The following is a 14067-nucleotide window of genomic DNA, read 5'->3' as shown; positions in this document are numbered from 1 at the left end:
CAGTTTATATATTGTACATGTGAATTAAAATGTAGACAGACTTAAGATGGGAACACTGGTTCACAGACTACTAAATAATCCAGGCACGATTAGCAGAGGAGAGAGGAGAGATAAGTATGTATTTGGAGAGACTGCAGAGGCAGATTCAAAAGGATTTTGTAGAAGGGAGAGAGGGAGGGAGGTTAGAAAGGGGGAGCAGATAGTTGACAAGAACTCTGTGGCTCTGAGCCTGGATGACCAGGTCCATGAGGGTGCTGTTATTAGGAAGTAAGAGATAGGAAGATCTTAAGATAACAGGACATGTTAATGGAACCTGTGTGAAGCCTGGCAGAGAGCCTAAACTGGAGATGAGGATTGAGGTGATTGCATTGAAGATCTTTAAAGGCATGGGGTAAGAGAAAACTATGTTTAAAAAAAAAATGCGAGGAGGGGAGGGGCCTCAGAGGTGATTTGGGGAAGAAGGAGGGAGTGAGGCCAGCTAGAGGTGGGGAGTTAATCAAAGGTGGAGGTGGTGAAAGAGGAAAGGTCAGAACATCCATGGGGCTGGAGATTAAACAGTTCATATTAAACTTTGTATCAAAAGTTGCAGAGAGGTAGATAAGTATCGAGCACATTCTATAAGAACAGGAAAGAAGGCTGTCATTGGAGGAAGCAGTGTCAGGAGAGAGGTTAGGAGGCAGAGCTGAATTCGGGTGTTGGAGATCATTCTTTCAAAGAATCTTATTGGAGGGAAAAGCATCCCAGGTGCTGAGAACAGGAAGTGCAAAGGCCCTGAGGCAGAACTACATCCAGCGTGACGGGGAAACCACTATGACTGAAGTCACTGGAGCAAAGTTGAGAGTGGAAAACTAAAGACCTGATCCCACAGGTCCTTGGAAGACTGTGTAGGGAATTTAGAATAAAGTATGTTGGAAAGTGAGTGGAAAATGAAATCTTGTAGAAAAGAGAGAGAGAAATATAATACCAATAACTTCAGGGTTATCTGAGCCTCTCTTCTGGTTGAGGATTTTGAATGATTCTCAAAATTTAAAACATCACCTCAATGATAGCTATATTTTGATGATAACCCAAACAGAACCAAGTTGGGGGTGAGGGGGATGAGTAGGGAATTAAACTATGAAGAGGCATCTTTCTTTTATTCCATTTTTATGTATCCATCTCTTTGTCATGAAGTCATAACATTTTATCAAAATATACAAACAACACAGATACTTTAAACATGTATAGCTAGAATTCTTATTAAATAAGATCACTGTGAATAGCATGCATGGGTGTTTATCCTGAAAGATGTCTCTCTCAAGAGACTTATGAGTCATCAAAACATCAGTAACAGTATCATAAAGGAATGGGATTTCTTTTCCCTAGAAGAATTACACATTTCATTTTTTTTCTGCTGTTCTAATGTGAGGATGATAAGGAGAAACTGCCACTGATACTGAAATCAACTGAGAATGGATGGGTGGGAAAGTTTTATTGGCAGGAGTGAAATGATTCCATGACTAAATCTTCATTGGATTCTAATTTCTACGTTGACAAGATAACAAGAGTAGGGATCGAGTCAACCTTTCATATCAATGACACCAACACTCCCCACCTTCCTTTCTCCCATGAATTTCCTCGCTAATCAGAATGAATGGATTTGTAAATCTCAAGTTATAAGCTATGTTTATTATGAAGAGTTCCTGTAAGAACCTAGTCAGGGCTTCCCCCACCCCTTCCCCCTTACACTTGCGCACAGGTATGAACAGAATGAAATGGGTTAGTGGTGACTTGTCTGTGGCTGAATGGAATCCAGTGCTACACCAGGCCAAGAGCTGCCTTCGGTCTTGAGAGATTCAGATTATGCTCCTTGAGTCAACACATAGGTCATGGACCAGTAGCTGGTGCCCAGGTGAAGAGTCATAACTCAGAGCAGAGTTCAGTTTTCAGATCTTTCACAGCATGGAGACCCATCTTCAAGTAAAAAGCTACAGTGAGTAAGAAACTCAAGACTGGCCACGGTCATCAGTGAGGCAGAGCTAGTTTCTGCTACAGACAAAGCTGCTGAGGAGCTCCCAGGGGCTCAGCCTCTATGGGTGAGTGTTTCTTTTCTTTTCCAAGTTGAAAAGGAACCCAAGGAGTGTCCGCTTGAACCAGTTCACAGAGGGAAGAGGGCAAATCCTCTGGAGAGGCGAGGTCAGGATATCAGCTTCTCCATCCCTGGGTTCATGAAGGAAAAGTTCCGGAACATGTTCTGGTCCATGCTGTTGATCAGCGCCCTGTCTGCGAATGACAGCCGGGGCTTCTCATTCAGGAATTCCTTGTCGAAATTGCTGCAGTCGTATGGCGATTTCTGGATCAGAGTTTAAGTGGTGGGGAGAAAAAGAGAAGAAGATCAGCCACTGAACTCATTATCTGTTTTCACCATCAAGGCTATAATCTTCATGTGAAAAGGCTGGCATCTGCAAATAAACTAAAGTAACACTTACAGATGATCATATGCGAGTTTTATTGACCGTCTCTCAGACCCCGGATCATCAGTGTTATCAACAGTATAATAAATACATACAGAGGGATTCTATGACTTGCACATTCAAATAAGTTTACGTGAAGCAGGATTGGCAACCCTTGGGAAAATGGTCAGCCCCAATCTGACCTCTGATTTTTTAATCTACAGGTGACCCTGGATGGAGAAGTAGTGGGAGGTAGGGGTTGGGGGTGGGGGTGGAGGAGGGGAGGAGTTTTGCAGATTATACATTCCTGTTCTGCCAACATCCTTCACTACTGTTCATTCCCCTTACCCACAGTCATCTTATTTTTTTAAAGTCATTTTATTTAATTTTTTATTAAAAATTTTATTGCTGTATAACTGATATACAATGTGTTAGTTTCAAGTGTATAGCAAAGTGAATCAGATATATATATATATATACACACACACATAAAATACTGCTCTTTTTTTAGATTCCTCATAAGGACCTACCGCATAGCACAGAGAACTCTACTCTTTAATGCCCTGAATGGGAAAAGAATCCCATGCTAATTTTACTATTAAACATCTCGGGCTGTCTTCCACAGACAAGAGAGATTAGGGTGACCTCCTTTCATGCCACCCGATCTATTGGTGCCCATGACCAAAAACAGACCTATTCACAAGTACGGCTCAGTATGGTGTACGCTTCCACTTTCTAAGATTAAGAGCAACCATTATGCAATGTCACCCTTATACGAGCATGACTAAGAGTCAGCCCTTCCATCCTTAAGGGGCCCCCAGAGCTGCTGAGGTCAACGCTTCTTTGGCCTTTGCCCACAAACAGCTGCTTAGACCGCAGGTCACGGAAATGCCTTCCTATGGAAAGAATCTGGAATCATCCCACAAGGAAAGAGTAGATCAAAGGTCCGATTTTTTTGTGCAGAAAACATCAAGTCCGTCATAGTCTCTCATGGAAGTCGAGACAAAAGACATGGCCCTGATGAGCTGGAACAAGGCAGAAATTACTCTCTAAATTATTAACCTATGTATTAGAAATGGTGCTGTTACAAATATGAAGACTGCTCTGGGCCAGCCCTATAGGACCCTCGGAACATCCCCAGAGCTTTGGAAAATGTTGAGAATAACTAACTCTTCCTGGCCCAGGGACACACTGCCCTGACTGGCCATCCACCACCACAAGTAACGACAGAAGACATTTTCTAGAGTGAATGCAGTGCTTTGAAATCCACAAGTCGGTGCCACCTGTTGCAAAGATGGCTCATATTCATCCAGGTCACTGCTATCTTATTCTCAGAATCACCAGGAATGGGGGTAGAGCTGGCAAATCCACCACTTTGCTTTACTCTTAAAAAAAAAAAAAAGTTGTGATATATTTGTCTATCCCGATCTCCCAGTCTACCCCACTCTCCCCACCCCCTTGGAATCTATATGTTGCTCTCTACAAATACATGGGTCTGTGTTTCTGCTTGCAAATAGGTTCATCTGTACACTGTTGTAAATTCCACATATTTGTGTTAACATACGACGTTTGTTTTTCTGGCTTCACTCTGTATGATATAGTCTCTAGTTCCATCCAGGTCTCTGCAAATGACACAATTTTGCTCCTTTTTATGGCTGAGTAACATTCCATTGTATATACGTACTACTGGGGAGTTTGTGTTTAACAGGGACAGAGTTTCAGTTGAGGAAGGTGCAAAACTCAGGAGGGTGGATGATGGTGAGGGTTGTACTACCTTGTGAATGTCCTTAGTGCCACTGAACAGTGAAATGTGGTTAAAATAGTCTGTTTTTATATTATGTGACTTTTACCATGATTAAAAAAATTAAAAATTGTGGTAAAATGTACGTAACATGAAAGTGACCATCCTAACCCTTTTTAAGTGTTCAGGTACATTCATATGTTCCGTCACCATGACTACCATCTACCTTCAGAACATTTTTTATCTCAACTTTGCCTCATTTTACAGTGACCCAGGAAGTTCTGCTCTTGCTCAGGGAGGTTGGTGACTCTGGCCAGTGGGAATTTAGAGACCTGTCTTTTTCTAAGCACCGCCTTACTTCTTACATGAAAAAACATCTACCAATTACCATTAGGGTCTGTAGTTACAAGACCAGATGACACGTGTCAGGGAAAATTTCACAAATATCACAGAACACATGGCTCCAAAATTCCTGTTAAAGGAGGCAGGGTTTAGGCTCAGGTTTGGGTCACACAGACTTGACCCTGAAAGCCTGAATGCATCCGTGCAAAGCTCCACATTGTATCTCAGGGTTACCTATCCACACACATATTCGGTCTAAGGCCTATATACTCAGTGATCCATTCTTCATGCAGCTACATTTGCGGACGCAGTAAATGAGTTACATCCCCCTCCCCAGCCCCATAGCCTGATTATGGTTAAAGAAGATTTTCTTCCAAGAACAGCACCCCAGAGGGTGGGTGGGGAGTCAGGGTCCAGGCAGCCTGGGTGTGACGTGAGGATGGTGCTGGCAGGACCTCAGGGTCCCGGGGGCCCCTTACCACTTTAGGTCTGAATGGCGGGTCGATCTCCTTCCTTTCCAACTCTTCCCAATTGATCTCTCGAAACAAGGGGTGCTGACGAATGTCTCCCCTCACCCCCAGCCGCTTCTCAGGCTCTCTTACGAAGAGCTGAAAGGGAGCAGAAAGGGAGCAGTTACTTCTCATGGGATGAACCAGGCTCCTCAGATTCAGGGAGCCCAGACCGCAAAGCTTGACTCCACTAGGAGAGGGGTTTGGCTCTTGCCACCTGATTTCAGAGCCTTCTTTTTCTACAACTGTCTTAAACTATCGACTCAAGTCAAACTAGTGGCAACAGGTCTACTGAATATTCTAGAGTCTGAGCTTTGCTCTAGAAATGCTATTTTTTAAATTATCTAGACCTTGATCGAAATCAGCTTTGCCCTGTGTTATTCATGAGGCCGCCAGCAAGTCACAGAGGCTCTGAGTCAGGTTCCTCATCAGTAAGCTGAGTGAATCCTTCTTACAGATCTGTTCTGTGGGTTACAACAACCCACACACACGTAAGTGTGTGCTAATTCCTGGTCTGCAAAACACACCAGCAGAGGGTAACTGACCAGTGTGTGTGTTTGTTGTTTGGTTGGCTGCCATCAACCGAGTTTGATTTCTTACAAAGCTGCTTTCTTAGGGTCATACTCATGCTCTAAGGAAAAGCTTAGCCTCGTGTTGTTATAATTAAATGCTTCAGGGAATCAGTTTAGAAGTATAACAGCTGCCTGAGGCCAAGTGTGCACACACTAGTTTTCTGTTCATTCCCCCAATAACATGGGGTGTTTGTTCCAAGAGGATCATGAGAAAGAGTTTTCTGAGCCTAGCAGATATACCTGTGAAAGGTAAAAAAAAAAAAAAATTAGAAGATAAAAGGAATAATGAGAAGGTAATATGATCTCCAGCTTCATGACTCCAAATCCTTTCTAGTTTTGCACAGATGAGTAAATTATCATCTCTGCTCTGCAGCTGATCCTCCCTACCCTGGTCCTGAAGATGCCCGTTGATCTTGTGGGCAGTCATCGTCTCTGCCACAGGGGAGGCTGCACCAGAGTTTTAAATGCTTACAAAGAAAGGTTTGATTTCGTCCATAAAAGCTGTCACAAGTGTGGTTTACATTTGTAGGAAAAAGCACATCTCTTACATAAACGGCCAGGATGCAGCTGGAGTTTGTTTAAACATATTCGACTGTCTGGGCAAGAAAGCAGTGCTGGGACACTGTGGACAGCCCCCTCCCCTCGACCCCCAGGCTTCGCATCTGCCACTGGAATCTCCCCTCCAACCTCAGTCCCTCCTCAGACGGCTCCTTCTACTAAAGGGAGAGGTATTTCTGTCTGGGATGAATAGTGTTTCATCATTTTCCAGACAGGACATCCTGGATGAATAAATGAGGAGGAAAGGGGCGTGTCTCTGACCACTGTCAACTGGACGGCCATGTTCCAGCTGTAATTCTTTAAACCTTAAAGGAGACATTCCACACAATTTTTAAAGTTTACTTTTCATTTAGTTATTACAAAACATTGGCTGTATTCCCCATGTTGAATAATACATCCTTCTAGCCCATCTTGCACCTAAGAGTTTGTGCCTCCCCTCCCAACCCTGTGTTACCCCATCCTCCTCTCCGCTGGTAACCACCAGCTCTCCGTGTCGGTGGGTCTGCTGCTTTTTTGCGATATTCACTAGTTTGCTGTACTTTTAAGATTCCACATGTAAGTGATATAATATTTACCTTTCTGTGAAAGTGTTAGTTGCTCAGACCTGTCCAACTCTTTGTGACAAGGTCTGACTTATTTTCACTTAGCATAATGCCCTCTAAGTCCATTCACGTTGTTGCAAATGACAAAATTTCATTCTTCCATATGGCTAAACAGTATTATATTGGATGTGTGTGTGTATGTATATATGTGCATTTATATATACATACATACGTATATAAAACATCTTCTTTATTCATATGTCATTGATGAAGTCTCAGGTGTTGCTTCCACGTCTTTGCTATTATAAATATCTTTAGTTTTTTGAGGAACCTCGATGCTGTTTTCCATAATGGCTGCACCAATTCACATTCTCACCAACAGTGTTGGAGAGCTTCCTCTTCTCTACTTCCTCACCAACGTTTTTTATTTGTTGTCTTTTTGCCATAGACATTCTGACAGGTATGAGGTGACATCTCGTTGTGGTTTTGATTTGTGTTTCCTTGATGATTAGTGGTGTTGAACATCTTTTCATGTGCCTCTTGACCATCCTCATTTCTTCTTTGGAAAAGGTCTTCTGCCCATTTTTATTTTGTTTTTATTTTCATTTTTAAAAAAATATAAATTTATTTATTTTAATTGGAGGCTAATTACTTTATAATATTGTATTGGTTTTGCCATACGTCAACATGAATCCACTACGGGTGTACATGTGTTCCCCATCCTGAACTCCCCTCCCTCCTCCCTCCCCATACCATCCTTCTGGGTCATCCCAGTGCACCAGCCCCAAGAATCCAGTATCATGCATTGAACATGGACTGGCGATTCGTTTCACATATGATATTATACATGTTTCAATGCCATTCTCCCAAATCATCCCACCCTGGCCTTCTCCCACAGAGTCCAGAAGACTGTTCTATACATCTGTGTCTCTTTTGCTGTCTTGCATACAGGGGTATCATTACCATCTTTCTAAGTTCCATATACATGCATTAGTATACTGTATTGGTGTTTTTCTTTCTGGCTTACTTCACTCTGTATAATAGGCTCCAGTTTCACCCACTTCATTAGAACTGGTTCAAATGTATTCTTTTTAATGGCTGAGTAATATGGTATGGGCACAGAGACAGGAATACAGATCAATGGAACAAAATAGAAAGCCCAGAGATAAATTATGCCCATTTTAAAATTAGGTTGTTTTTCCTTTGATGTTGAATTGTGTGAGCTGTTTACGTATGCTGGCTATTAACCCCTCGTTGATCATACCGTCTGCAAACGTTCCCTCTCACTCGTAGTCTGTCTTTTGGTTTTGTCAGTGGTCCCCTTTTCCAGCTGTAACTCTCGCTGGGGCACAGCCTCTCCTGACGTGCATTTGTTCCGCGCACTACATGCATCCACGCCCTTGCCAGACTAGAGGGTGGAGCCCGGTGCAGACACCACTGCCGTTACAGAGACTGGTGAATACTCTGCCCACCTTTTTCAGAGGGTCCATTACTTCTGGGTCTCACAACATTAGGTGTAACTCCCTACAGGGAGTTTCTCTCAAAATGATTCGTTAGTATACCTTTGATTTTTGCAGAAAAGGGAGCTCAAGGATGTGAGGGCTGTTGGATTAAAATCATAGAGCAAGAGAGATGCAGAGATGAAACTAGAGGCCAGTCTTACAATCAGCACATCGCAAAATGGAAACCAATTTTTTCAGCCCAGCTCCTAGGACCTGGGAGATCTTCCCAGGGAGCAAGGACATGGACATTTTACTTACTCACATGAGAAAGAATAAGTCCAGGTTCCTCCACGTGGATTTAAAACCTCTTTCAACAACTGGTTCTTTTTCTTCCCCTTCTTTATCCTTAATTGTCTTTGTTTCTGCTCTATTCAACAAAAAAATTCACTTTCTACATTCACAGCAAATCTTTTCCCTGCCACTGAAACGCTGCAGGTGACTTTTTTTTAAAGCGGAGGAGGGTATTTGCTAGAATTTAGCTTTAGTTTTGTTTTTAAACTTTTTATTTTGAAATAATTATAGGGCCTCAGTCTGCTGTAACAAAATGCCCCAGACTGGGAGGCTTAAACAGCAGACGTTTGTTTCTCGTGGTTCTGAGGGTGGGAAGTCCAGGAGGTGCTGACATGGTCAGTTTCCAGTAAGACCTCTCGTCCTGGCCTGGAGGCGGCTGTCTTCTTGCCACGGGCTCACGTGGCCTTTTCTTGGCGCACGTGTTTGGAGGGAGCGATCTCTTTTCTCTCCCTCTTTTTGTAAGGACACTAATCCCACCTTGAGGACCCTACCCTCATGACCCCATCTAAACCTAATTGCCCCTCAAAGGCCTCACGACCTATAACGTCACTTTGTGAGTGTGAGGGCTTAAACATGTGAGGCTCTGGGAGCACGCAAACATTCAGATCATACATGTAGATTCAGCAGAGGCAGGTCCTGTGCGCCTTTGCCTGGTCTCCCCGAGCGCTTCCATTGTAATATGACGACAGTGCAAGAGGCTGACACGCGCACAACGTGTGCGCCTCGTCCTGTGCGCTGGATCACACGCGGAGGTCTGGGTGGCCGCGAAGACAAACGGGGTACAGGACTGTCGTACCACCACAAAGATCTCCCGTGGGGTCCCCTTGATGGTCACTCCCCTGCCGCCACGATCCCTAACCCCCGGGAGCCGCTAATGCGATTTACAACTCACAATGTTGTCATTTCAAGAATGTTACAGACGTGGGCTCATACAGTACGTGACCTACAGAGACGCACTTTTTCTTTTTTTCACTTTAATGTTCTTTGCCTGTTTGGTGACTCAATAGTTCTGTCCTTTTAATTGCTGAGTAGTTAAAAGATGGAAACTTGACGTTAGTAAGTAAAAGGCCCATGCCCTTGCTCTCGATAGTTCTCCCAGGTTCTGGGAGCTGAGCTGATAAAATTAGTTTCCATCTTGCACTTTTCACCGCCATCTTTCCTCCTCCTCAATCTTCCTCTCCTTGGAAACCACCTCGACCCTAGTGTCTTTCTGTGGACTTACTCCCATCATTTCCACCTGGTCTGGGTTACACCCTCTCTGCGTCCTTGCCGGGACGTCTCCTCTGCTGAGCTGGGAGGAGCTGGGTTTGGAGGCACAAGTGTTCAGCTTTATGGAAAAGGTAGCTGCAATGTCAGCTTCAGAACCCCCCAAGCCTTTTCCTCGCTTTCTTTTTCTAGTGAGTTCTGACAGTCCAGGCCTTTGGAGGGCAGCCTTCATGCTATGGATTGAACCGTGTCCCTTCAAAATCCGTGTATTGAATCCCTAGCCCCTAGTGTGGGTGAACTGGGAGTAAGGAGATGCTTAAGGATAATGAGGTCATGAGGGTGGAGCTGATCTGATAGGCGAGTCCTTATAAGAGGAGGTGTCAGAGCTGTCTCGAGAGAACACAGTGCCTGCAAGCAGGAGGGTTCTCACCAGAAACCCACCCTGCCAGGCCCAGACCTTGGATTCCCAAGCCTTCAGAAATGTAAGTAAATTTCTGTTGTTTAATTCGCCTAGTCTATGGTGTTTTGTTAAAGCAGCTGGAACCAACTAACATACCTCAATTAAGTCCTTCCAAGAGCCAGGGTGTACAATAAATGTAACAACTGTCAGAGTGCCTGAAGCTGCCATTATGGAAAGGCAAAATTGTTTACATTCCAATCCTTGTAACTAATTTTTACTGTTGTCATCTTTTTTTTTTTCTTTAAATTGGTTAATTTTGAAATTAGCTTTCATTTTATAGATGTGTTGTTCAGTCATTAAAAGGGAACTTGATTGGTCATTTGGGGAGTTTTCTAAGTTTACTGCCTGTTTGGATCCATCAAAAAGTGCAAGCTGAGGGTATACTGGTTCAGATTTATAAATACCATCAACCTTGGGCTGGGGCTCCTCTGGGGGCTCTGTTAGCATTTCAGATTCAAGACCTTGATTCCTCAGGGAGAACTCCACAGCCGCCTCTACGTACGAAACATCCTAGTCAAGCTGACAGTCGGATGAGAGGCTGAAGTGCATTACGCAGTTTAAATTTAATTCTGAGCAGTTCTTCATGAGAAAAAAAGGAGACTGGTGAAAAAAAGATAGGCCGGATAATCTTCTAAGTTTGGATTTAAAACCACTGATAACATCTGATGTTGAAAGATCCTATTCTCATCCCCTTTTCATTATAAGAAAAGCAGAGCTAAAAATTATTTCCCTAAATGACTTTTTATTTTAGCTAGCTGATATGAGTTGTCAGAAATCAAAACCCTGTTTTGTTCAAAACACCTGTATTTGCAGTTCTTTTTAGATCTGCTGGCTCTTGGTTAACATCTGTGGGTCTTTTTGATCCACATAGTCTCTGGAACGGCTCAGTAAATGTAGGTGCTTATCATGATATGTAATTAGCATGTTGTATGAGCATGAGTTTCTTTTTTTTCTTACAACTTCCTACAATCACACTGTACTGGTGTTTTGCATCTTCAAAAGAGGAGAACTTAAAGTTTAAATCTGTAGTGATGGCTTTCCAATGCATCGTGTGTCTCTGCAATGGACTGACTCCCTGGGGGCTCCTGGTGCAAAGTTAGTGATTCTTGGAGTCTGTAGCACTGGGTTCTGGTTTTTTTTCTCAAGTAATCTCCTTTCTTACTTTTGCTTATTTTTGGCTGTGCTGGGCCTTCATTGCAGGCTCTTCTCTGGCTGCAGTGAGTGGGGTGCTCTCTAGCTGTGCTGCGGCGGCTTCTCTTGCTGCGGCCATGGGCTCACGGGCTCAGTAGCTGTGCTGTGTGAGCTCAGCTGCTCCAGAGTATGTGGGATCCTCCAGACCAGGACTCGAACCTGTGTCTCCTGCATTGGCAGGCGGATTCTTTACCGCTGAGCCACCAGGGAAGCCTGCCAAGGCTTAAGTCTGGCCTATCGCGGGTGAGGTCTGACTCCTACTTTGATAGTAAATTCTGGAGATCGCTGCTAAGATGATAAGAGCCTGCAGTATCAAGGGTTCCGGGTGAAAAATACATCAATGTCTCCTGTGGACACGGGTCAGGAATGTGGCAGGAGGGCTGGCCTGCGTCCATCTGGACAGCCCCTGGGCTCTGCTCAGCAGGAGTCTCACCCACATGGAATGTTGCTGGCTTAAGGTTTCATACAGAAGTTGGGTTGAGGGATGAATTCAACAGCCTGAGTCTCAAGGGCTTCATTGCAAATTGTCTCCAATTACAGGCATTTCCAAGACACCTGGTAGAATCTCATACAAAGCCTTGGCTTTTTTTTTTTTTTTTTTTGGGCATGTCATGTGGCTTGTGGGATCTTAGTTCCCTGACCAGGGATTGAACCTGGGCTCTCTGCATTGTGAATGCAACGAGTCCTAACTACTGGGCCACCAGGGAACTTCCGAAGTCTTAGCTTTAAAACCCGTCAAAGAGCAGGCAGCCCCCAGTCATACAAGAGCAGTTCTTTCTCTTCATAATCTCTGTCCTCTTGCTGTGTTCGGTCTGAAGCAGAAACCCAAGAGTTGGAGACGAAGGGAAAGCGCACACAGTTGGTACTCTGTGACCACACTCTCTTCTCCAGAAGTGAGCAGCTGCCAGCCGTGAGCCTGGCCGGAGGAAAGGGAGCTGGAAGTCTCTGCTCTCAAGTTAGGGCTGATGTAATGACTTAGATCTTGGCCAGGACAGCTTTAATTTCTCAGCAGAGACAGTGTTTTCTGACTTAGGAGTGACAAGAACTTTTTCTTTTATCTAAGAATGAGCAGAAAGCCAGACATCTTATCCACATCTTCATCCAGGGTAAGGGGAAGATTTTTAATTACGTTTCAGGATCAGCATTATAATTTGACATTGGTACACATTACAGAGTGATCACCACGGAGGTCTAATTACCACCCATCACCACAGAGTTGACCCCCCTTCATCTATTTTTGCCCAGTCCTCTAACCCTCTTCTCCACTGGTAATCACGAATCTGTTCTTTGTATCCATGAGCTTGTTTTTATTTTATTGTGCTTGTTTTGTGTGTTTTCTTAGATTTCACATGAGTGAAAGCACATGGTACTTGTCTTTCTCTGTCTGACTTATTTCACTACCTAGAATGCCCCTGAGACCCATCCATGGTGTTGTAAATGGCAATATTTCATCTTCATGGCTGAGTAATATTCCGTTATACGGCTCTCACACACAGCATAGCTTCCCCTGTTCATCCATGGATAAACATTTAGGGTGCTTCCATAGCTTAGCTATTGTAAACAATGCTGCAGTGAACACAGGGGTGCATATATATTTCCCAATTTGTGTTTCTGTGTCATTCGAATGAATAACCGAAGTGGAAGACCATATGAGTACATGGCAGTTTTATTCCTAACTTTTTGATGAATCTCCCTACTGTTTTCCATAGTGTACCTATCGCTTTACATTCCCAACAGTGCATGAGGTTCCCTTTTCTCCACATCCTCATCAGTACTTATTTCTTGCCTTCTTGATAACAGCCATTCAGACAGGTACGAGATGACAGCTCATTGTAGTTTGGACTTGTGTTTCCCTGGTGAGTGATGTTAAGCATCTTTTCATGTACATATTAGCCACTTGTATGTCTTTGAGAAACTGTTTATTCAGATCCTCCTTTGCCCATTTAAAAATTGAGTTGTTTGTTGTTGAGTTGTATGGTTTCTTTATGTATTTTGGATAGTAATCACTTATTAGACATATGATTTGCAAGTATCTTCTCCCATTCAAAGTTTTCATTTTGATGGTTTTGTTTGCTGGGCAGAAGCTTTTTAGTTTGATGTCGTCGCATATTATTTTTTTGCTTTTGTTTTCCCTGCTTATAGAGCCAGATCCCCCAAAATATCGCTAAGACTGATGTCGATGAAGTCTGTTTTCTTCTAGGAATTTTACGGTTTCAGGTGGACAGAATAGACTGTATAGGGATTGTTGCTGGAGATTTCTTTTGTAAATTATGCATGTGAGGGTCTATCTTACACTCATCTTGATAGCTCATGTTCATCCTATTGGTGCCTCAGTTAAAACAGACGGCAACCATCCCCTTTAAGGCTGGCTCAGAACAATTATTGTTTACTATGTATTGGGTTGGTCAAAAAGTTTATTCCAGTCTTTCCACAACATCGTATGATCAGAAAACCTAGTGCTAATCTTACAAAAGTCTCCTTGACTTCACTTCTTACCTTCACTAAAAGGTCCTTCGCCTCCTTCTCAAGCCATCGCGGGTAAAAGGGATTGTCCATGCGGATGGAGTGGAAAAGCTCCTCTTCATCCTGCCCGTGGAAAGGGGACTGACCTACTAGCATCTCATAGAGGAGGACACCGAAGGACCACCAGTCCACAGAGTGGTTGTACTTCTGACCCAGGAGGATCTGTGTGACCAGGAGACAAAGACAGAGAATAAAAAT

At 43.5% G+C, this 14067-nt stretch overlaps 1 protein-coding gene and 1 non-coding gene across 2 annotated transcripts in view; both read right to left on the bottom strand.

Moving 5' to 3' along the window:
• Positions 1–1129: 1129 nt before the first annotated feature.
• The window catches only part of PRKCQ (protein kinase C theta), a 91326-nt gene continuing 78388 nt past the window's right edge, over positions 1130–14067 (bottom strand). Inside the window, exons 16-18 of the mRNA XM_040248248.1 lie at positions 13843–14031; positions 4995–5123; positions 1130–2332 (exon numbers count right to left, since the gene is read on the bottom strand). Coding sequence (XP_040104182.1) covers positions 2177–2332; positions 4995–5123; positions 13843–14031 — 474 coding nt within the window. The 3' untranslated portion in view covers positions 1130–2176. The remainder of the gene's footprint in view (positions 2333–4994; positions 5124–13842; positions 14032–14067) is intronic.
• TRNAV-CAC lies at positions 11979–12053 on the bottom strand. Its single transcript has one exon. It is a non-coding gene; the product is annotated as a tRNA-Val (tRNA).

The sequence above is a fragment of the Oryx dammah genome, unplaced genomic scaffold (assembly GCF_014754425.2).
Source record: "Oryx dammah isolate SB20612 unplaced genomic scaffold, SCBI_Odam_1.1 HiC_scaffold_10, whole genome shotgun sequence".
Classification (NCBI taxonomy): Eukaryota; Metazoa; Chordata; class Mammalia; order Artiodactyla; family Bovidae; genus Oryx; species Oryx dammah.
This window is presented reverse-complemented; position numbering and strand designations above follow the sequence as displayed.